Source organism: Dermacentor variabilis, chromosome 9 (genome assembly GCF_050947875.1).
Source record: "Dermacentor variabilis isolate Ectoservices chromosome 9, ASM5094787v1, whole genome shotgun sequence".
Classification (NCBI taxonomy): Eukaryota; Metazoa; Arthropoda; class Arachnida; order Ixodida; family Ixodidae; genus Dermacentor; species Dermacentor variabilis.
Window position 1 is genome coordinate 112,383,761 of NC_134576.1, and position 24,693 is coordinate 112,408,453.

Consider the following 24,693-nt stretch of genomic DNA (forward strand, 5'->3'; position numbering starts at 1 on the left):
GATGATTCAGACGACGGTGACCCACAAAACCAGCCTGCACAGTCGTCTGTTGTATCATTAATTTTCTATTTTGAGAAAAGCATTAGTAGGATCCGTCCGCTGTGTTACATGTTGCGGCTGGAAATGTCTTATTTCCGGCTTAACTGCTTCACTTTTGGATGAAGTTTACACTTTGACAGTAACATACAAAACACGTGCACGCTGTTATTGGTTATATTCGGATTATGTCACTTGTCGATGCATACGTCCGTGGCGTAATTCTTTCAGTATCGGGCGTCTGTGCTAGAGTTCTTTGAATCGTGCCGTAGGACAAATTTAACAATGTTTATCGAATTATTTTTTGACAGTAAACTTTGTTGAAAATGACAGATTTTACTAGGCAACGAAATCCTTTGAACCCATAGCGGCGAGGTTTAGGCAAATTGGCGTACTCCCCATCATTCCCATGCTGTCCGCACCACCCTCATCGCAACTCCCGTAGACACTAGTACCAGAGTTCACCGTCGTGATTATTGTTCGAAACTCTATCGTAGCAACAGAGGTGGGCAGCCTGCACTTATTGCCTGATGTCCGCGCGTTGCTCTTTGCGAGCATGCTGGCTACAACGGACGCGCAGCACGTATTCTCATCCTCCGAAGCTTCGCCTCTGCCGGGAAAGTGCGACACAGCTTGTCTCACCCGACGACACCCTTCTAACGCGATTTCGCGAAGTAGAGGTAGAGGCATTCGCCTGCGTTGTACCCGGTGCTTCACTGGTCATATTATACAGAGCACCACATGACACTAACGGTGATATTAAAGACTGGTACACAAGGTCCGCTTTCGAGAACAGGTATGCTGCCACGAGTAACTGCAAAGTTGAGACGTGGTTCACTGCCGTCTATGCGGGTGGAGAGACGCGGGTGATGGCTGGCGCGCCGGTATACGGCACAGACAAGGTCACAGAAACGTGATCCAATTCGTGGTGCGCCCGATACATGCGGTGTTTTGCCAAAAGTAGAATAAACAACTTATTTATTCGCTAGTTTCCACCTGGAAACAAGGCTGTGTCGACTAATTTCAGCACCCAAGCTCTCATTAGCGCTAAAAATCTCGGCAACAAAAAGTTTTGTTCAGTATTCCTTTACCTTTTACTAGGTAGCTTTTCATAATGGCGTTCTTAGGCCACATATAGGAAACTACGGGGGCCGTCAAACTTCTCCATCCCCTGCCACTGCAACCTCCACAAACTAATAGAATTCTGGGGATGAATGGTTATTCAGCTGTACTTTCTAACAAAAAAAAAAAAGAAATGGCGTAACCTACTCTGGACGACTGGTAAAAAATGAACGCAGTAGAATTCGTCAAAACTACGACGAGAATAGTGGGGAAAATTAATAAAGAAAGTTATTAGGCGGTTAATTTGAATTGAAGCGCCAACATCTAAAAATAGACTGTGAGTATGGATAACAGAAAATCATGAGCAATTCCGTTTTGTGAAGGTAGAGGACCAGCAAAGCTGTCTAGCGCAAGAAAACGAGGTGACACAGAATTTTGAACAGAGGCACGAACATATGTATTGTCTTGATCGATAGTCATCGTGAAGAAACGACCGCACACACATTTATCTTTATATATACGCCTTTCGTTGCATACATTCACGCTTTCATTTCGCGATAAAATGAGGCAAAGAATTTGAGACCGATATCCCTGCACCGACTGGCAGTGGGCCGTCAGCGCCTCCGAAAAGGGAGGGGCGGTGTGGGAAGGAAGGAAGGAAGGAAAACTTTATTTGGTCCTGCAAGTAGTGATAAGTAATCACTAAGCGGCCCGCTCCCACGTCGGGACCGGAAGGCCAAGCCTCACGGCCACGTCGTGAGCCTGCTGGACAGCCCAGAATTGTTCATCCAGGTCCGGGCTGCCAAGTGCAGCCTCCCACCTGGACGCATCCTTGATCGCCGAGTCTTCAATTCTTTCGCAAGACCAGAGCATGTGTTCGAGCGTGGCTAAAGCACCACAATCTTGGCAATAAGGCTCTGTATACGTATCTGGATAAAACATGTTCAGTCTCCGTGGGCAAGGATAAGTACCAGTCTGTAGTAAGCGTAATGTAAGTGCCTGAGCCCTGTTTAGTTTAGGATGCGGCACACTGTAAACCTTGCGATTAAGAAGGTAATACTTCGTGATTTCATTGTATGTGGAAGGGGAGTCTCTGTTCTCGTGGAGTACCGCCACGCCGTTGCGCGGGGCAGAGCGGAGGGTAAGATCTCGCGCTGCCTCATGAGCGGACTCATTGAGATTCGGAGGGGCTCCCTCGATCATCCCAAGATGAGCAGGGAACCAACATAAGTAGTGTTGAGAGATCTCACATGTCTGCATAATTTTAAAAGCAACCTTAGCCACCGAACCCTTCTCAAAGGCCCTAACGGCCGACTTTGAATCGCTATATACAAAAGGCCTGCGCCTGTCAACCAAGGCGAGCGCAACTGCCGCTTGCTCCGCGACCTCTGGCCTATCAGTCCGAACGGTAGCAGCGTTAACGAGACTGCCCTCATTGTCCACGACAACTATGGTAAACACCTTTCTCTCCTCGTTAAAAGAAGCATCGACGAAGCCAACCTTCTGATTCTCATCCTGAATGAGTCTCAGTAGGCAAGCTCCCCTGGCCTTTCTTCTACCAACATTTCGCTCCGGATGCATGTTCCTGGGAACAGGCTTTACGTGATACCGATTACGGATCTTCACGGGAATACCGACATGAAGCTGCGAAATCTCCTGAGGAACACCTAACTCTCTCAGAATATGCCGACCCGTGCTAGTCGTAGAGAGACGCACCATCTGCGTCCTCTCCTGAGCCTCAGCTATCTCATCCAAGGTATTATGAATTCCCAGCTGGAGAAGTCGGTTGGTGCTGGTGCACATGGGCACTCCCAACACTTTCTTCGTGATCTTCCTAATCTGCGTGTCAAGCTTCTCCTTCTCCGATGGTTTCCACTTGTGCATGGCCGCCACATAAGTAAAGTGACACAATACAAATGCGTGCATAAGTCTAATGAGACTATCCTCCTTGAACCCCGTCTGCCTGTTGTCCACCCTCTTTACTAGGGGTACCGCATTTTCTGTCTTGGCAATGATCTTCTGGATCGTCAGCGTGTTGGCGCTGTTCGACTCAATAATCATCCCCAGAACTCCGATCTTATCAACCCTAGGTATGAGATCGCCATTTCTGGTACGAAGCTGAATGCTGAGCTGGTCCACGGGGATCCATCCCCTTTGCTTGCGTCCCCTTCTAGTGGGACTGTACAGCAACAACTCCGACTTAGAGGGGGAGGACCTTAACCCCGTGGAGTCCAAATAATTCTCAATTACATCTACTGCCTCCTGCAGAACACTTTCGATATAGCCCTCACTACCACCGGGACACCATATGGTCACGTCATCTGCATACATGGTGTGCCTAATCCCCTCAATCTCCAAGAGCTTCTTGGTCAATCCGACCATGGCCAGATTGAACAATGTGGGCGGGATGACGGCCCCTTGAGGAGTACCCCTGTCTCCAAGATTTAACATCTTTGACTCCAGCTCCGCAACCTTCAAGGTAGCCTTCCTGCCTGACAGGAAGGACCTGACATAGTCATGAAAGCGCGCGCCGAGGCCAAGATCCGAAATGGACTTAAGAATAGAAGAGTGCCGAACGTTGTCAAAAGCCTTCTCCAGGTCCAGCCCTAGGATGGCCTTAACGCCCCTTCCATCTCCATCAATGACCTGATGCTTGATGAGCTTGATGCTTGATGAGCTTGATGCTTGATGAGTGTGGGAACGCTAGCAAAATGAAGGCCGTCAGAGCCAGCTGTGGAAGAAGACAACGATGAAGGCGCGAGCAGTGGCACAAGCAGTTGCTGGTGATGATAGTTTAGTTCTGAAATATTGATTGAAGGACACGATAAATACACGGAACACCAGCCATAAACAGCTTCACTGTATTAAACATTACAAAAAAATAGAAATTGGGAAGCAATAAGTTTAGCATGCGATAAATCTTGTATCGCTGAAAACTTCAACGCCCCTTCAAGCGTTCCTGCAGCCGAAACATAAAACGGTAACGCACACACACGCACATACACACACAAAAACTACCCGCTGTGGTGGCTAGATCGCGGAATCAAATACCGGTCGCGGCGGCCACAATTCGATGTGGTCTAATTGCAAAAACGCTCGTTTTCTCTGCAATGGAAGTACGTTAAAGATCCCCCGGTGGTCGAAAGTAATCTGCAGTCCCATACTACGGCTTGCCTTATAATCAGATCGTGGTTTTCGCACGTTAAGCCCTAGAGATCATTCATTCACACAGAAAACTAGCAACACACATGAGTCAATAAAGCTTCCTTTTTTTCTTGAGGCTACAAAGTTGCACAAGGCCACCAGTGGCGCTCCAGCATGATCAGAAAGATTATAATCGAAGAAGAAGAAGAAGAAGAAGAAGAAGACGCCATCTTGCGCTGCGGTGTTCCATCTGCTCACCCTTTGGAATTACCATGGAACCCCTTTCGCAAGGAGCCTCGAAGTCCCCCAAGGCGGACAAAGCCAGGCGATCTCCGAAAGCCTACAAGTCAGACCTTGGGCACAAAGGCGCGAAGAAGAACGCTAAAGAAAAAGGTCCCAAGCCTAGAAAGTCCCACACTACAACAACGGAAGCCGCGGAAACGAGTGAGTGCCTGCAACAATCTTGTACACAGTATTGTAGCCATTAACAATTTTACTTTGTCGCTTGTTTGTACACGACAGTGTAATTAAAGAAAACGTGATAAATGAACACATTTGGTCGACGTGGAAAGCCAACTCAAGAGGTACTGGCCAACGTTAGCCCACATTTACTTAACTCCCTCGCTCTAGTACCTCAGTGCCTGTGAGGATGCATTTAGCCGATGTAGTGATAACAGGTTCGTTTTAGGCCGTGGCAATTGCACTTTGTTGAATTTTGAATGCAAGAACACTCGGATCATTATCCTTCACTGTCCCCCAAGTTGTGAAAATTATTCGTGCGCCCTCTACGGTGGCGTCTTTGCTAAGCTAGGTATTTCTTTGCGGCGTTATATTCCGATGATTTTTTGTTCAATGAGTCAATTGACAGCTCGATCATGTTTGTTGGGTCGATTACCATTTCATTTAACATTTGGTGTTGTGCATCAGGAACGCCGATAGAGACGCCAGAGAACGCTTTTTCTGACATCCGTTGCCATTCCTCTAAACATTTCCAAATATAGTTAACAGCATCATAACCATCGCAATAAATCAAGCAATCTTCTCATAAAATAATCGAATCACTTTCAGCGGCGGGGTCAGTGAGAGTTGACCAGACAGCAACGGTGCCGAAGCCAGAAGAGGAAGTTTCATTAACAGGACCGTCAGCGGACCCGACCTGCCAGGCAGTTCCATCATTGACCGAAAGGCGAATAGTCGCGTTTGTGGGACCCTCAAGCGGGCCCACTTCTCACGATCTCCAAACTGAACACGCCGCAGTGCCTCTGACGTCATCAGCGGAAAAGACCGAAGGAGCTGCCGACCATGCGTCGCTGCCAACATCGCCCACAGGGGCCGAGGAACATCCCGTCGATACCGCACCGGTACGCCCTCCTGAAACGAGCCAACTAATTCTTTCAGCCTTGTAATTGCTCGACATTGAGACGGGCCAGCCGCTTGCATTCCTACAAGAGCTGCTACTGGGAGCTTCGCAGTGCACCCAGCATTGGAATGATGGTTATCACGAGAATATGCATGGGCTTGGTTACCCTGACTTTCAATGCATCGGAATTTCGCACGTTTATCAATTTTAACAGTTTATTTTGTAAGAAATGCAGCAAATTGCAGTGATTAGGAAAGCGTTCAAATACCCTCTGATTTCGTCCGTCGATAAAAAAATATATAATCTACTAGAAATTTCGAAACAGATTCTCGAAGATAACGCCGCAAGAGCGTCTAAAGTATCGGGCACGAAGGTTAATCCAATCCCTGTACTCACACGATACAAGCCCGGGGTAGCTCAACGCAGCACAAGAATTTTGTTTATGAATTATTGTTGGAAATTCGTATGTCTTGATGCACTCCACAGTGGACTTCACCCTAGAATGACTGCGAATCAATGCTCGCGAGGAACACCGTTTTGCGAGAAAACACGCCTTTGGGGCAGAGTCTCTCTTATGGTGTAAATGTGCGCGTAAGGCTGAAGCTAGATTGTTATACGTTCATGAAAATTTACTAATGTGTCGATTGCGGCAGCGACGCTTGCAACCACTAGGAAGCGGTAGCGGTTCCATAGGCACTACATCTGATTTAGAAACCGTATTCTGTCTATAAACTCAATTAAGTTTATTCAACAATTCTTTTCTTTTTCTTAAACTGTATGACGTGCAGTAACAGCCCACTCGCATTGCGAGAGTACAAACTGGCAGCGATGTGGCGCAGGCTGACGTGATTGACACCGAAACCCGCATGAAAGTGATTTGTATTTGGGTTTCCGCCAGCGCGTTATCGGAAGGGACCTCATAGGAAAATATCAGCAGAGGTATGGCTTGCCCTTGTGAGCAGATCTTTTATTTCCATCGTGGGCTAAGGTAAATTCATATAATACACGCACAGTGCTTCAGCAACCTGCGCGACACTGTCGCATGGCCATGGCTCACGTCTACAACGAAGAGAAAGCTGGCATAGTGACGTGCGTGCATTCGGTATAACGCAGGTATTTCACCGAAGAAGACCATCATCCAGCGGGAAGGACGAACCAGCACCGGCCAGTGGGACTTTGTCAGAGAAAACTCGAGCCTTGGACGCTCTCCTCAAAGGTGAGCTTATGAAAGCTGCGATTTCCCAGAAAGAAAAAAGAAATTGAATATGCTATCTTTTTTTGCTATGAAAGACTCTTAGAAAAATAAAGGAAACGAAAAATATATTCGCTGTCTCTCGGCCACTTCGAAACGCCAACAGTTTGCCCTTTGCAATGACACTGGGTTCCTCGATGATGTTGAACTTCGTTATCTCTTTGTGTGAATATGCAAGCTTCCTGTTTGTAGGCTTTATCACATGTAGAAACTCCGAAAGAATGAACATCTCTGCTTACAATTGTAAGAAAGAAAAAAAGCCAGTCACTCTTGTGCTTCTCAGAAACTTGCATATGAATTGTGCCGTAATACTGCTATATTCCATTACAGATGCGTAAGCATGTCTGGCGGCGTGTCATTGGTTTTTATGAGGCTTCAGCCATGAGCACACTATCGCCCGTGAAACCGCAAGGCATCACCAACCGCCAAGTCGCACTCTAGTAAAATAGCAACCTAGAGATGGTGCAAGTTCGCAATTTGCCTTTTCTACTCGAATTAGAGCATTTGTCCATTATATAAGTATTCGGCGCAATTAACCAACTCCGTCGTTTACGTCGCTCAAAAGCTTTCTTCACATTTTTCTGATTTTCACTTTTCTGTAAGGTAAAATAAAAGACCCGTACATTCTCTTTACGTACCTGGTACAGTCGCTTACAAATTCTAAACTATGCTACAGAAACTGACTCAATTTCTTTCCTTATTGCACAGTTTGATAAAAATGTAAAGTTCAGCGTCATCGAGTATTGTAATGGTGGATGGAGTATGGTGGATTCTGGCGGTCCAGTGAGGCGGGAGAGATTGCGGCGAGGGCAGCCTCAGTGAGCACTCGGACGAATCGTGAAAACGATAACGCGAATTAGAAGGGTAGAGACATGCGAATGAAGTAACAAAATTTCATCCTTCACAAAGACGCAACCTGAGCGCTGAAGTAAGCAGCACTGTGTCAGTGGGAATAGTGGGTGCTTCCGAATCCCCTCTGGATCAGCTCAATAGACAGTACTAAGTTTGTGTGTGTTTGTGTGCGCGCGTGTGTGTACTTGTGGGTACCTGTGTGTTTGTGTGAGAAAGTACCCACGCGCTATACACGGATCAGTTGACACCCCATTGAGTCCAAAGACAAGACGTTACAGACATTGCCTTTGGGAAACCGCAAGCTACGGGACATTCACTTTGAAATTCGGAGGTGGTTTTTCTCGCCCCGGAGAAGAGGAAGACAGGTCAACGTGGATCTATCTTCATTGCAAATGAGTCATTACTCTGGGAACATTCGCCTTTGGTTTCAGCAGTCTCAGCAGCTGTGCGTAGTGTTGATTGCTTAGTTATTGAATGTGTGCGTTCTTTCTCTTGATCAAAAAAATAATAATAATGGAGCGAGAGGTAACAGCACCGAGATTAGGGATAACTTGTGGCTCCAGTTATGATTTCAGCGGATGAATTGCTAAAGCGCGCAAGAAATATTAATGCGAAAGCGTTAAGGGTCACGTTTCGTATAGAAGGCGATGTCGGCGTCTTGCGTCGCACGTCGTTTAGCAAATGATCATTCTGAACCACAACCATGCAAGCCCTCCGCGTGGCTCAGAGGCATTACTGAACTTCTTGAATTCCTCCATGTAAGATGCATCAGAAAGATCGCAAAGCACAACCAAAACACAGCCTACAGACATGATAGCGTCGGATTCTCATTTGAATATACTAGACAACATAATTACGTTACGCGTGATCTCAAACATAAACCCCTTTTCCAGCATTTCTACCATTCCTTGAGGGGCGCGCTCCGCTTTGTTCCTTGAAACGACTCCACAAAGATGGCGCTCGCCTCCGCGCATGCGCGGCAACACGTGAGAGGCCGCGTTTCTACCAGAAAGCTCGGCCGCTTGCCTTCGTGCGCAGCGTTCGCCAGCGTTCCCGTTAAACATTGCGGTTACATAAGCCTCACTTACCGGGAAGCGTGAGACGCAGTCCTAGATCCTTGATTGCTAGCTCGTTCCACTCTTAAAGGCCATGCTCAAGGGGCATCCAAACATATGTAAACTCAAGTGCAAATTACACCAAATGCAATACATACAGGCGGGTTATATAACGTAGATATTGAGCCAGAACATCACCTTCCATGAAGGAAGGATTTTGCGAGGGATTCTGCATATTTAAATAAATAAAGAGCTGACTAAGAATTAGTTTTACATAGAAGAGATGATCTTTGAAAGCAAGCCAACGAGCACTGCGTCGGGAATCATAAAAACCCGTATATACTGCCTGGGTTGACTACGGTCATTAATTACGGACTGCTGGTTTACACGGTATCTATGGATGGCGCTTAACAGCGAAGATGAGAATAGATAAGAGGATTCGTTTCTTGGCACTGGTCTTAACACAAACTATAACAGTTAGGGTCATTGCCACGCAGCGAAGGATCCAATCCAGCCTGGTAAACGGTGGCCGACCCGCAAGCCCAGCTGTGTCCCTGAGAAAGCTATCGCGATCTCGCAGCCAACCAAGGAGCGCTTCGGAGGCCTCAGAGACTTCTTGGGATTTCGGTCATCAGCAGCGTCTCCATTAAAAGGGGTACGCCTTGCGAACACACTGTTGCGCTATACGAAATCCGTTCTATTTTTCTTCTGTTACACACTGTCACACACACACACACACACAGATATATATATATATATATAAATATATATATATATATATATATATATATATATATGTATATATATAGAATTATGGGATTTATTTCGCACATATGTTTCTTGGGAATTCGCGCGTTGCTGATGCCTCAATAAGGCATTATCAGGTAGTGTCCTCCAGCGGCGACTCTTACTGGCGCTGAAAATGTTTACGAATGTTCTTTTTTCCGCTTTCGTGTGATATATGTGGTCTGCAATGAAGTTCCAAAATTTTGCAAGAGCACAGCTTGCGCGCAAGAACATTAAAAGTGGGAAGTTTGGTTACCCTTCCTCGCACGAATCCTTGCAACAATCTATAAAGCGAATCTAGAGTTTCTACCTTGGACAACTGGAAAGGTAAATGGAATGTTTCATTTTTGTGAGTGAGCTGCTTTACTACAGTTATAAAATAGGACAGGCGGATACGAGAGAAAAGTTATATTAAGAGACAAAATAACATGTTTCGTTTTCACGAGCAAGCTGCTCCACTACATATTTTATTAAATGCGACAGGCGCTTACAAGAGAACAATTATATAAAGAGAAAATTGATGTAAGAGGTTTAACTGGAAAGGTAAATGGAATGTTTCGTATTGAGATGCTAGCAGCTGGGCTGCAGAGTTTTTTATTAATATTATTACCTGAAACAGGTGGGTGCGAGGCAACAATTATATAAACGGAATTCTATTAGGAGGGGTGCAGAGGAGGTTGAGAAACATGACCCAATGATGTCTCACGGAGTTCGAAAAACAAGTGGTGCCGATTCGTTGTGACGAAAATTTTCTAGCAGTGATTAAGTTCCAGCGGCCGCAGCGAACGACCAGTGTTTTACACCATTGAGTAGAGTTCTGGATGGATACTGGGTTGTCGGGATATTCTCGGCCAGGCTCATAGAGATCGTAGATATGAGGGTTTGCGACGCCAAACTAAGCGTTTACTTCGGTTATAAAAGAATTGCTAACGCAATAAACTGTTCCAGTGCCACCTTAACATTGGCGGGATGCCTGCAGGGAGAGTTACCCATCAAGTCACCGCAAGACCAGATCTATAGCAACGCGGAAGGTTTTTCAATGTGTGCCTTTTCCGACGATGACGTCAGAAACGTGCATTCCACGTTCCGCAGCTCTGGCAGAATACCAGAAACGGTAAGCAGATATGTTTTCCCGCCACTTAGTAACGTACATGTCATTCGAGTATTTGGTTGATTATAAATATGAGAAGGGTTTCTATTTGAGCTTGTTAGCCACACATTGACACTTATTTATCCTTTTCTTCTAGTGTGTGCTCTTCAGCCACCTACAACCTAAAGTTATCGCTAAGTGCATGATGGACTTCCATGATTTGGAACTTACTCGAATGATCGTTTATACTATCTGTAGCGCATGTTCACCGTGAGTGTTGTGTAATCAGGGCCGCTATAACGTAACGCTATTCCAAACTTTTCTATTCCAATTCTGCAATCATCCCTCCGCCATTGGCCAACAACCTTTTTAACCACCCCACTTCGCCTGTCTGTCACGCGACGTCATGGATAACGCGGTAACTCCGCATCTGATATGATGTGAACACAGTGATTAAGCATGACTGCAAAGAACAAAAGAAATATAGTTATTTCTGATTCGGCGCCTTGTCGCCATTAGACCTCCGCTATTCAGAAGTTTTCGATCGGCACCCACTTCACCTGCATGTCACGCGACGTCACAAAACCGCGAAAACTCACCGCGTCAAAGTGACATGTACGCGTTATTATGCCGAACAAAACTGAATTTTCCTCTGAATAGCCGCAGGCTGTGCCGTTCAGAAAGGAATAAAAGATGGCTTCCGCCGATCGCTCAGGCACTGACTACTCGCACCTGCCGAAGAGCATGGGTTTATTTTCGTACAATAATACTTTTTGCGCGGCTGTGTGATGTTTTCGAGCACTTTCCGCAGGTTTACGACCTCGCTCAGTCAACTTTTCTTTGCTGATGATCCTTTCTAGCGGCAATATTAACCTTCCGTTGCATGCCGCCGCGATTCTCGACAAGGGACCCCAAGCTAAGTAATGGAAAGCGGACCAATCGCAGACGCCGCACCACCCTCTTCATCTGGTTATCGATTTTCAGTGCATTGGCTCGGCCCCATCGAATCCCTCTCCACTTGAGCCGCGCTCCACGCCTCTTATCAGACAATTAGATAAGGCAAGCTGCTCAGTGTAGGCAATGTTATTCGTTTTTAAAGCAAACAAAAGTGTCCTCCTATAAATAAGAATAGCATTTGATTGTTCTCCTTAAAGAACCCTGCGTGTCACCGCCCGATGCTTGCGTCGGCGGTTACGCAAATTTGACTTCAGGAGATTGGAATCAAAACATATTGGAATAGTAAAACTTGTTGCTGGGCAAGTTGGTTAGGATCTATTGAATACATTGCTGCGCCAAAAAATCAAATAAAAACTTGGGAGTGAGAATACGAATCAACAGGTCGGCCGCTGAACTTCAACTGATTTTATTCTTACCGCAGAGCGTGCAGAATGAACAAAAGCGCATGCGTACATCATTGTTGCCTATAGCGATTACAGTGACGTTTTTAACAGCTGCAACTTGTTTTTAAACCGAAAAGCAGAGATATAATTAATACAACTCGTGCCTCTCTCTTTTATGTGATATGCCCCCAAACTTGCTAACGTACCACCAGTCTTGCCAAGTATCTTTATCTCATGAAGTAGTGGCTGGCATCTGCCTTCCAGGCAAACCATGCAATGCGCAGGCAAATACGCATTACCTTTGTTGATTACAGACAATTCATGCTCCCAGGTCCGGTCATCAGCCCATCTCCCCGCTTGTCCAAAGTGGGATTTCGCACATTTCAGCGGTATGTCGTAAATAAAGCCCTTCGCACCTTTCATGTAATGTCTAGTGCGCGTTTTCTGGCACCCTGACTTTTTATCAATGCGGCTTATGTGCGGACACAGTCCAGCCAACTTGCGTGGCGCCGAAAAAAACAAATGGCACGCCAAACCTAGTAGCGACTTTCTTCAAGTTCTGGGAAAGCTTGTGGACGTATTGCACCACTGCGGGTTTGCAACGTTTTTGGTCGGGCCTAGGGGGATGCGTTTTTTCCTTCACATTCTGGAGGAATGTTTTTGTCACCGCCCCAATGACTGAGCTCGGGTAACCGGCTGTGTGTAGCCTCGCCAATGGCTTAGTAAAGCTAGCCTGCATCGGGTGAGGGCACGTTGGGGCGGTGTCAAAAACATTGCTCCAAAAGGTGAAGGGAAGAAGGCATCCCTCTAGGCCCGACCAAAAACGATGCAAAGCGGCAGTGGTGCCATATGTCCACAAGCTTTCCCACAACTTGAAGAAAGTCGCTACTAGGTTTGGTGTGCCAATTGTTTTTTCGGCGCCGCGCAAGTTGGCTGGACTGTGTCCGAGCATAAGCCGCATTGACAAAAAGTCAGAATGCCAGAAAACGCACACTAGACAGTACGTGAAATGTGCGACGGCCGTTATTTACGAGATACCGCTGAAATGTGGGAAATTCTACGTTGGACAAACGGGGAGATGTGTTAATGACGGGGCCCGGTAGCACGAATTGTCTGTAATCAACCAAGGTAATGCGCATTTACCTGCGCATCGCATGGTTTGCTTGGAAGGCAGATGCCAGCTACTACTGCATAAGGTAAAGATACTTGGCAAGAGTGGTGATACGTTAGCAAGAGAAATTTTGGAGGCATATCACATAAAAGATAGACGCACGAGTTGTATTAGTGATACGTCCGTTTTTTCTGTTTGAAAACGAGTTGCCACTGTTAGAAACGTCGCTGTAGGCGCTCTATGAAACACTGATGTTCGTATGCGCTTTTGTTCATTGTCCCCGCCCTGCTGTAAGAATAAAATCAGTTGAAGTTCACCGCTCAATCTGTCGTTTCGTACTCTCCCTCCCAAGTCCTTTTTTTCTTTTTTTGGTGCAAAAATGTATTCATTAGATATTGGAATAGTTTTACGTTATAGGGCCGCAGATTGTATGTGTGAAGCGAACAGTGTTATACTTTTGTGAGGCATGCAAGCACCTGCGATTATGCTGGCTCCTTCGACGAGTCACGCATTAAAGCCGAATGGCTGGAACGGCAGATAAGATTTTCGACCATGGACGAATATGCTCCCCGCTATCATTGTGCTTAGTGTTATATGTTTTGCTGGGGACGTGTTCGCCGAATAAAAAGGTAGTTTCGAGACTCGCATTTTTCCGCTGCGGTTCTTTAACATCACCTCAACACGACAGAGCTCTGCAGTTAACGCATGTCTACGTAAATACTCGTAGAGAGCGCGAGGCAACCGGGACGAAATCGGAGATCCTATCTGGGCTTGGACGGGCATTGTCCATATTTAGCTGTCCCTAAATGCTCAGACTGATGGTAATACGTGTATAATCATATACTGACCCGCCGTCCTATCCATAATTGAGTAAACAGAATGACTTTTCAATTCTTAGATTCATTTACTTGATGTGTGATGAATCGGTGGATTAATCATCTGCTCCAGGTCGCAGCAGAATCATCAGCGAACTGGTATCCTTGCGAATTAAAACGTACCTCAAGCATCAGTTTGTCCAAGCAACCAACATACCTTTTTCTTGAGGTTATTCAGCGTAATTGAATCTAACGTCGGGTAAGCGTCGGAAGAGCGTGCTCATCTCGCACCCTGGAAGGCCGGGTGCAATTCTCACGCAGACAAAAATGTAGCAAATTGTATTTTCAAAACTTTTAATTTAGTTTGTTTAGAGGAACCTCCCTGAAAAATTCGACGTCAAAGTGAGCATTTTAGAATACGGCTCTTAAGGGCCCATTCCTTCGGCAAGCGTCGGCGTAACAGAGCGAACGAGCATATCGAAGGTTGAAAGAGCGAACGTAGAACGCAGCGGGGTACATAAACGCGAGGAGGAAGGCGGAAAAGGAAGGTATGGCGAAAGCGTGAGGAGAAAGCCGTAGTGCACGGCGATGGCTACGAGGTGGCGCCAGAGATGCGCACAAGGTCTATGTCTGCGGCGACTGGGGTGAATCGCTCCCACGCGTCACCCACGCGCTGCCTCTCCCAATCTCCAGATTAGCGAGGCAGTCCCCTGCGGTTTCGCTCTGTTGTTTGCAACCTGCTGCAAGAGAGAGCTTGTCCGCGCCAGCCAATATATCGCGAAAGGAAAACACGTATAGAGCTGCGCTCAAGTTGCATTAGGGAATATCGTGATTGTCGGGGACATTTTTGACGTGCTTTTTTTTTCTTGTGGCGCCATCGTTCATTGTTGGTAGCATTTTTCGGTCCCGCTGACTAGGACGGATAGTCGCTTAATTGGGCATATATAATGCTTCCTCATTATGCAAGTTGCTGACGCTCGCAAATTTTATTTGGCGCAGATAAAGACCACGAACCAGACGCCACCCCGCTGTACTTCCCGTGCCGCCAAGAACACCATTGCCATAGCGTTTGCAGTCGCCGCAATCTCCACGGTAGCGTTGATATTGCTGGCCGCTCTGCTGGCGCCGTCGCATAGCGGAGGTACAGCCCCGTCCATGTTGTGCAGCACTGAGGACTGCGTGATGCACTCTAGGCTTATCAACGCCCGCATAAACACCAGCGTGGATCCATGCAAGGACTTCCACGCGTTCACCTGCTCCGCGTGGCCCCCGTCCAAGGAGATATTCAGCTTTGCCAGCGGCACCACCAGGGACGCGGTTGTGGCCTGGTACAAGGTAAAGTATTTATAGCTTTCTTTTCATGTACTAAACTGCCTTCCACAACATGTCCGCCATGACTTAAGTCCCTGCATCCACCACCTGCAGTACCGAAAGCCAGGGATATTGGTGTGCAATGCTCCTTTATTAGCTTCAACCAATTTTGAAGAATTGCTTGTGGCATATGGCACAATTACGACCATTGATCTAAATTACTCAATGAGGCAGCCATTACATGGACTTGAAATTAAAATGCCGAATTGAACACATTGACCCGTGTAATTACTTGTCCTTTCGTCGAGTGCACTTCACCGGCTAACAACTTAATTATCACTCAGCGCAGGACGTGCCTGCATGATTTGGAACTTACTGGAAGGTTATCTTTGAGTCACCTATTGCGTCTGTTGTCACCGAACTTTGGTGTGACCTGATCGTATGCGCGACGCGAATTGCCTAGCATTTAACGGGAAGCACGTCCGCACCAGCGATTACCCTGGAACATTTTACGAGACATGCATAAAAGCTGACGTGCTTGACCAACAGATCTCACTTTCGACGATCGCCGACTTTGCCCACCGCTGTCGCTGTGGGTGAGTTTTAACTTCTTTTGCTGGGTACAAGTTCGCCCAATATTGAGCCAATTTCGTAACGGACACAGTTTTGACAATGCGTCATAATTCACCACTACTATATACAACCTGATATCCGGTGGACGTGCGTTTGTGTTCGTGTACCGGAGGCCCCCAAAGAGCCGTTCTTGAAGCCCGAACCCCGAAGACCGCGCCAAGGTCGTCCCGGACCGACAAGGTAGCGTCACAATACAAAACTTGCCTCCAAAGAACGGACTTCAACCCGTGATGAACTGGCACACCAGGACCGAGTCGGGAGCCACGATGACGAACCCAGCATCGTTAGCTTCCATACCAACTGGACAGCACAGGGAGCCACCTAGTTTCCGTGGATCAGCCTTTAAATAACCTGGAACATGGCTGCATAAAAGAAGGATGCAACGTTCAACAACTGGAGCGGGAAGGGCAAACTGCGCCATGTCTATACTAGAGTGCAGATATTAGGCACCCGTTCCTGCAGCGAGTGTCGGCATGGTAACCGAGCGAATGAGCACAGCGAAGAATGAAAGCGAATGAGGAGTGAAGTGTGAGATGAAACACGGCGATAGCAAAGTGAGCGCGAGGAGGAAGACGGGGTAAGAGGGTATCGCGAAAGCGTGAGAAGAAAAGTCTAGTGCTGCGCAAGACCACCTTTGCGCCGGCGATGGATACGAGATGGCGCCAGTGAAGCGTGAGTTGTTTGTGTGAAGAGAAAGCGCTGCATGAGTGGACGTCTGTCTGCGGCGGCTGCTGTGAATCACCCCAGCACTACGCCTTCCGATTTTCCGATTGGCAAGACAGTCGCGACACACTTCGCTCTGCTTGCAACGTGCCGCACCAGACAGATTGCCCACGCAAGCCAATGTATCGCGAAATGAAACACGTATAGAGCTTCGCTGAAATTTGGCATTAAGGACTACCGTAATGGTTGGCATTTTCTTTATATGATGACGCCGCTAGTACCTGGTTTGAGAACGACGACCATGCTTGGCTACAGTTGACACCCGTTACCTAGATACATGCCGAAACTGTCAGTGATGCCAGACACCACCAAAAATGCCAGCCGGAATGTTACAACCAATCGATCCTTCTTGCCGACCGTTCCGTCAGGTTGGAATGGATTTACTTCAATCTTTTAGACGTCAACATCTGGAAATAAGTCAATCCTTATGGCGACAGACTACCTTACCCGCTTAGCTGAAACGGGAGCCCTGCCGATAGATATTGCAGTCGAAGTGGCGCCATTCTTGTCGAGAACATCCTGCTGCGACATGATGCCCCGCAACTCCTCATAGCGGCACACACACGCCCTTTATCATAGAGCTCCCCCCTCCCCCCCTAGCCATTGTGCAATACAATCAGACAAGCCACAGTAGCACAAGTGCCTACCACCCACAGACCAATGGTCTTGCGGAGCGGCTGAACAAGACTCTAGCTGACATGTTAGAAAAGTACGTCGACATCGACCACAAGACATGGGATGTCGTTCTACCGTGCGTACCCTTGGCTTGCGACACGGCTGTGCATGAAACAAAGGACATCCCGCCGTTCAAGCTGGTCTATGGAAGGAACTCGACGACGACTCTCGACCTCATGCTGCAGCCCGTCACCCACGAAGACAGTCTCGACGTCGACGCCTATGTACAGCGCACCGAAGCTCGACAGCTCACCTTCCTGCGCATCAAGAACCTGCAGAGAAAGTGAGAGCCGGCACTGCAATATTCGGCGACACTACGTGGTGTACAAGTCCGGTGACCGTGTTCGGGTTTGGACCGCAATACGTTGAAGACGATTTAGCGAGCATTTCTTGCCCCGTCGTTTCGGACCCTGCAAGATCATCCGACGTATTGGCGCACTGGACTGTGACTTGGCACTGCCTCATAGTCCAGCGCGCCAATACCGTGCGCCGCTCGCGGCCTGAAATAGTCCACGTTGTGCTCTGTAAGCCAGCGCTATAACGAGCTTTGGGACTTTGTCTCTTCATTTGTTGGTTATTTTTGTCTACTACAGGTGCTTTTAGTTCCTTGATCTCGCGTTTGCAGCATAGGGACGATGCTTCTTAAGAGGGGGGTATTGAAACGTGTACTTATTTATGTTTTTGTCAAGAACTTAATTTCAGCCTCTAACAACTTAGTTATCATTCAGCGCTAGACGCGCCTGCATGATTTGGAACTTAGTCGAGGTTTAACGTTGATCCTATCTGTTGTGTTCGATCTCCGGCTTTGCTTCTCGCTATGGTTGGGCTTGATTGTAACTTTTAGTTAGGCGCAAGCTCGCCCCTCCGAAAACTGTTACATGTGTACATCAAAGTTTTGACATTGCGTCGTTCTTCGCTGTCACTTCAACATGACAATATAGCAGAATTCAGATAAATAACTTTTATATGTAAATACTTTAGGGCACATACTTTAATCCACAAATTGTAGCTTAGCGAGAATGCAAGCCATATACACTTAGAACGAATTCTGAGGATGGCACCTGTTACGAGATATACGCGACTAAACTTGCCCTAAAAATGCAATATTGTTCCACATAAACCCTATTATATGCACTTAAGCACAAAAATAACTGGAACGCCAGTCAGTTTAGTTAGTTAGTCTAGTCAGACACACCAAATATCATTGTCTCGAAACTTCGTTCTCGAAGTTGTTCTCGAATTCGTTCTCGAATTATTGTATCAAATCTTCAAGAATGTGCTCCCTGTCAGTATGCTTTGCACACGCCCTAGGTACAATTCGTAGATTGAAACATGTGCCATTGATTACCGAATGAGATAATTAATTAGTGTAATTGTGCTAATTATCTCGTTAAGCATAGAAATTTTTTGACCAAGTGACGGCTTCCTAGTATTTTAAATCACTGCTTAGAAGTGAGCTATTTGTCACAGGTGTTTTTTAATATGTTGGCATAGATAACAAAGAATCTCCTATGATATCATTATTTGAGCCAGCTGTAGCCAGGTGAGTATGATCTGGGCGTGATAAATGAGCACAAAATGTTTGGTTTGTTGTTAAGTTTTGATTTTATTGTTCCTGTTCCATTGCGCTTGTCGATTTTTCATGTACTTTATGTCACAAATGTCAGTCGTTCTCAGTTGCGCATTTCTCGCGATATAGAATACTCTTCTTTCAAATATTTTCATTTTGATGCATTGTTGCCAGTGCTTTCCACTGATTTATAATTGAAAGTTTTGTCGACAGGCAATGTAGCAAATATTACAATGATGTTGGGTGAGATGCTTGGGAAAGGGGGGGGGGAAGTGGGTTGACACTCTGTTGGACATTATTGCCCTTATGTCTGCCTCCTAGGTAACTGTTTTCTGATGCTTAAATAATATACTTTGACTATGACTTTTACTTTGACCTATTTCAGTGAAATGCATGATAGAACTAACAAGTTTATGTCTACTTTGGGGAAGAAACAACGCTTGAGGTCGTGGCATACTGCAGATGACATTCACGTGCGCTTGGGCGTGTTGTCTGTTTAATGTCAGTGCCCTCAGGCTCTGTTTCTTTCCTCATCCAGGTGGTTGATTAGGACGGAGCTGAGTTTGGGGGGCAGCGAGCTCTAACAAATTGCAAGCGTTCGTTGTTAACTATGAGAAGAGAGATTATAGTGCGCGTCAGTGTATGTGATTGTATATGTGCCTAGGCTTTTGTTAAATGTTAGATGAACGATTAAAAAATGTGAACAGGAGTGTTATAAATGTTACCGAACAGTTATCCTTCCTGCACACCGCACAAGGCGCTGCAGGCGCTCACGATTTTTTATTTTGCGAACTTATCGTTCCTGGCTACGAGACGTGAGAAGAGCAAACAAACAAAAAGGATTGTGAGCTTAGCCAGATAAATGATTACATTGTTAGCTGACAATTATATTTGTAGAAAGCTATGTGACCAATGAAAATTGTAAGGAATCTATTTGACTATCGAAGAAAATCGTATAATGCTATGTGGCCTATAAGAGCTGTATGTAATCTGTGCGACATTCGCAGAGAGTTATGCATTTGATGATTTTTCCTTCTTGCTCTGCTTTACTACTTATTTTATTGTGCACGATCCAACCATCTATTACTAATACCACACTTCGCTAACTAGAGTTACCATTGCACTAGCTATCACATGGACCAGTTGACATAGAATTCAAGTAAACCATTCGTAGAACTTCCACGCGCTTATTTAGCATTAACTGATTTACTCAGAAATGCACACAACTCCCGACTGACTACGAAAGTTGTGTCTCCACCGCGAAGTCGTGGCGTTCATTTTTTTCCAACAATCACAGGGCTTCGAAAATCTCCTGGAAATGAGCTCGGAGCGATACCTTCCGGCGAAGAAGGCGTTGGCTATGTACCAGGCCTGCATGCAAGGAAAACCTGCCAGCCAATATGGACGCGCCGGCATGGAAGCTCTCAAGAAATTCATGAGGCAACGTCGAATCCTTTGGCCTGGCGAGCCTGACCTGAACGTGAACCCCCTGGGCGTACTCCTCGACTTCGCCTTCAACTGGCAGACGCCGTTTTGGTTTCAAGTTCAGGTAATGCAAAAATACTGCCTTTAGTGAACGTGAAATCACACCGCAGGAGTTGATTGAGAGAGAGCCTTTTAGTATGTATGTTTACTAAAATTATTATATGGACTAAATTGATTTAAACCACTAAATAACTTTCAAGCCCTCTAATATCAAGGACAAGTATGAGCAGCCAGTGTGGGCCAAAATATTTCCTTAAACAGTGAAACATTTCATCTGAACGATTGCTTTGTAATATGGTCCTTTTAATTAACTATTAGGCTTTTGCAGAAGATTAGGCGTTTTAGGAGATTGTTCAATTTGCTAAAACACCAAAATTACGGTAATAAAAAAAGCTGCCACTCATGTTATGTCAAATATGTTCTTTCTGAGGATCAGCGGTAGCTACATATTGATGCTTGCTCTTCTAATTCGCGAAGCGAAGCGCGCACTTTAGCTAATGCCGTTGTATCCGACGGAATCGTCTAAGCGGAAGAGAGAGCACGTACAGAAGGGGGTGGACGCTTCAGCTCGCGCTACCTTCAACGTGTCCTCGGTGGGTTCACGTCACGCCACCTTGAACACTAAGCGCTCGCGAAAACAGTGAAACACGCAACCGCAAGCCGTCTCGGATCGCCGAACCTTTGCCCCCGCTGAGTATTGCCTCCGGACAGGCACCCGAGCTGGCTAGAAGAGAGACGTACGCTCATCTACACCCCCTCCCCCGCCTTACGTGTGCTTTATCATGTGACGTTCAACAATGGGAGTAAATCAAACCACCATCCTTCTAGGCTCACACCTGCATATTTTCCCTCGCCTCTGCAGCATACGCTTTGCGGAGGGCCATAGGATTTCATCCCAGTAAGACTTTATGCGGAACCTCATGGCGACTGCGTTGCCGACGACTACGTCAATAATTCCCATGGAGTGTCTATATAATTGCTACCGCAATGAAATATCGACTAGATATTTCTTAAATTAAAAGTGTCAGGCAACGTGACCTTGGGAGAAACATCACTACATTCCGCTCTATAGGTTCAGAAATGACTAGGAAAAGGCAGCAGGAGCAATTAGAGGAGCAGTCCGCATATAAGGAAAGAGTTTGGCACGCTGGAGACATAGGTAAAGCTTAAGAGATCACGTTTAACTACCTTTACCAAAGAGATGCATGTTAGTTTCTTATAAATTACTTCCGCTCAGCTGTTCCCAGTACGTCCAAGTTTGATGGCTCATGGCTGATCTTTTTTTTTTGTCGCTTATATCTCTTGTCCTGGACGCCACAAACAAGTGAAGGATTCAGACAGCACTCGGCTCATTGCAATTGACTCTGGCGGAGAAAATAGTAATTTGAACACTATATATTGTGCCAAGTACCGAGAAATTGAGAAAACATGTTTTGCCTGCTATAATTAATTGTGGATTTCCGCAGACTATATCCTACAACCGTATGGAAGATAAATAAAAACCTGAGTGACGAACCGCCACAAGTATCTCAGCGCATTTTCTGCCGGAGTGAGTTATTTGATGTTTGGATATTTGCGACAGCCCTAAGAACACATTTATTTTAAGCACAAAACTGTGATCATATTAGTGTGTCAAAAATGTATTGTCCCAAAAACGGTTATAAGAGACGCGTGCAAAGTTGAGTTTAATAAACAGAAGGTGCGAGACCTTCCTTGTAGCTGCCACCAGTACGCACTCAGCTGTTGGATTACACTTTCACTTCCGTTAGTGCAGTTGCCTCGGGTAAAGCAGCGACGAAAGCAGTACGGCGTACTCCAGTTTGTCATAAAACATACCTGTAAACCAGTGAAGGCTGTCGCATGACGTTGCTGCACTTTGCACCAATCACTGGCACACCTTCACTGAAACCATACCTTGACTGAAACCAGCCGCCATTGGTACCAGCATTAAAAACAACCACGCGATTTTTTTACCTGTGTTCTTAAAAAACTGCAGGTTTTGCAAGGCAACAGCGGCGAAAGGAACGCCCTCGTTCTACGCTTGGGCAACCTCATAACATTCTGGTCCAACTACCACCAGAATCTGGTCGCTGATGAGGTCTACTACAACTACCTCATTAATTACTTCGAGGCATTCGCCGACGCCAGTGACAGAAGGCCGACCAGAGAGGAAGTCGCCAGGATGGAGTCGCTCCATTCTGACGTGCTGGACCGATTCCTGGACTTGCAGACACGGAACAGAAAGGCGAGAAACTTGGCCAGCTGTATTAGTGCTCCGAACTGGGCTAGTTGGTGAAATGCTGAATTTCTTGTTCTATAGGTCACACGCACGAACACGAAGGAGGACTCGAAGAATGAAGTGTCACTCGTCCAACACTGTTTATTCGTTGTCATGCCACTTTGTTTGTGTTCTTCGCTACAGCAAAAATGATAGATCGCCTGTTATCAATCCGCAATTTCCCTCGTTTCGTGTACGCCCAACTGTGAAACAGGAACATTTACATTATTCATCAGCATTTCACTTAAACCAGGAAGGTGCACTATTCGATAATAAAGTTTCACATTTCTGGATGAAAGACCGGTCTTGATATTGTTTACCAGATGTTAGCACCATCAGCGTTTTCATAGTCTGGAAGCCGTTGTGAAATAATCTCAAGAAGTATTGCTCGGTGATTTGGTTGGCCACGATTATTTTAAATGTAACTGACCTGTCGAAGCATGCCAGAACACTCACCCAGACCAGCGCTAAACTGAAAGCGAAGGCCTTTTGCTGTGCGAGAAGACGAGAAGCCATTACTTTCATGCTTCAATATAACGCATCGGCTCGGTAATTCCAGAGGAGGAGGGGGCTGGTCAAAGGGGGTGGGGGCACATCATTGGTGTGAGACCTTAAGGCCTAAAACGTTACCGCAAAAAGACGATGACCAAAAACGTAGCAAAAGGAACGATGCGTCAAAATATTTTTTTCTGAAATGTAAATCGAAAAGCAACTGAAATAGGTGTGCATCTTTAGTAGTGTGGTTTGCTGGGCCAGTTGGTACGTGGTGAAAGTATATAAGGTTCTAACAAGCACGGACGCCAGCACAAGCAAAAGGAACGGGCAGGACAACGCTGGACTAAGAACTTAAGTTCTGTATTGTCCTGTCCGTTCCTCTTACGTGTGCTCGCGTCCGCATTTGCTGGAACCCCCTATACGTCTACGTGTGTTTCATCGTGTGAATGTCTTTCGCTTCTATGATTTCTCGTGTTAGCTTGTCCCTTTTGCAGCGCACCACCGTGGTGCTTTCCAGGTCAAGTGAGCAGCTGTAGTCTATTCAGTTCAAAGCCGAGAGACCAGAATTTTTTCCCCGCAACGTACCGGTGCACCGTCAAATTCGTGTTGAGGCATCTTCCGATTTTGCCGGCATACACTTCGTGACAGGACAGAAGGATAGAGGATACAAGGAGTCAAGTCCGTTTCACAGACGTTTTACTATGCTTGATTGTGCATCAACTGTTCTGGTTACTTCCTATGTCACACTGTCACTATGTCCCACTATGTCCTATCACAGTCGCGTCAGCGTTCTCACCTGTTTTTTCGCATGTGATGCGAAATTCTGAGGGGTGACTTATGACCAACTTTAATTATTGTCTTATAGCTAACCTTTCTAACACTACAAGCCTAGCCTTTACACGCACACCTTTCTCCGTCCCCATCCCCTCTTCATTTCATTTAGGCATGTAAATATATTCATGTATAAACACAAGCTCTTCTCGCATAGAAAGAAACCTTGAGTCGCACTTCAGCGCTCGTCTCCGTGTGATTTAGCATTCGCCTGCGCCTCAACCTGTAAATGTAACGAATAATAAAATAATTGCCAACTTTAGGGAGAAAGAAGTAATGGGAATTGAGTGTGCCATTTCGACCAATTGTCTCACCATATTTTGCGAGAACGCAAATTTTTCGAATTTTTATGTAAATTGTTTAAGCAATACCTGGATCCATTTTGACACATCTACCATTGTGGCAAGGACGTAAGGACGTTCGCAAAAAACAACGCTTAAGCACCTGAGCATATCATGTTTAAAGCAGTTTAAGTTTCGTTGACGTTTTTTTTTTATTTAACAATACTGTAGGCCTTTGCACAGGCCCAAACAGGAAGTGGATTATAATATATACACATGAGCATGGGAAAAACAGGAAAAAAGAAAAATATATATATATAAAGCAAAAAAAAACTGCCATACAACAGCACTGGTATTCAACACAAGACACTTTTTTTTTGTTTCACATGAATCAGGGAAAAAAACAATTGCAATATCAGTCGTATAATATTCTTGTAGTTATCGTCGATCTATAAAACACCACTATTCAGCACATTGCAATATTTACATTTGAAATCATAAGGCAGTA

General features: G+C 45.9%; 1 protein-coding gene across 1 annotated transcript; it reads left to right on the forward strand.

Annotated features, from left to right (window-relative positions):
* Nucleotides 1-4,467: 4,467 nt before the first annotated feature.
* Nucleotides 4,468-22,833, forward strand: LOC142558137 (uncharacterized). Its single transcript, XM_075670294.1, has 8 exons — nucleotides 4,468-4,686; nucleotides 5,311-5,603; nucleotides 6,716-6,818; nucleotides 9,259-9,416; nucleotides 10,527-10,661; nucleotides 14,903-15,238; nucleotides 20,113-20,364; nucleotides 22,297-22,833. Exons 1-8 carry the CDS (start codon nucleotides 4,515-4,517, stop codon nucleotides 22,594-22,596), a joined length of 1,749 nt encoding a protein of 582 aa, XP_075526409.1. The 5' UTR covers nucleotides 4,468-4,514; the 3' UTR covers nucleotides 22,597-22,833.
* Nucleotides 22,834-24,693: the final 1,860 nt, after the last annotated feature.

Coding starts and splice junctions, on each gene's coding strand:
- LOC142558137 (XM_075670294.1), top strand. CDS start 4,515: ATGGAACCCCTTTCGCAAGGAGCCTCGAAGTCCCCCAAGGCGGACAAA. Junction 6,819..9,258: donor CTTGGACGCTCTCCTCAAAG/GTGAGCTTATGA, acceptor ATTGCCACGCAG/CGAAGGATCCAATCCAGCCT. Junction 9,417..10,526: donor CAGCGTCTCCATTAAAAGGG/GTACGCCTTGCG, acceptor GGATGCCTGCAG/GGAGAGTTACCCATCAAGTC.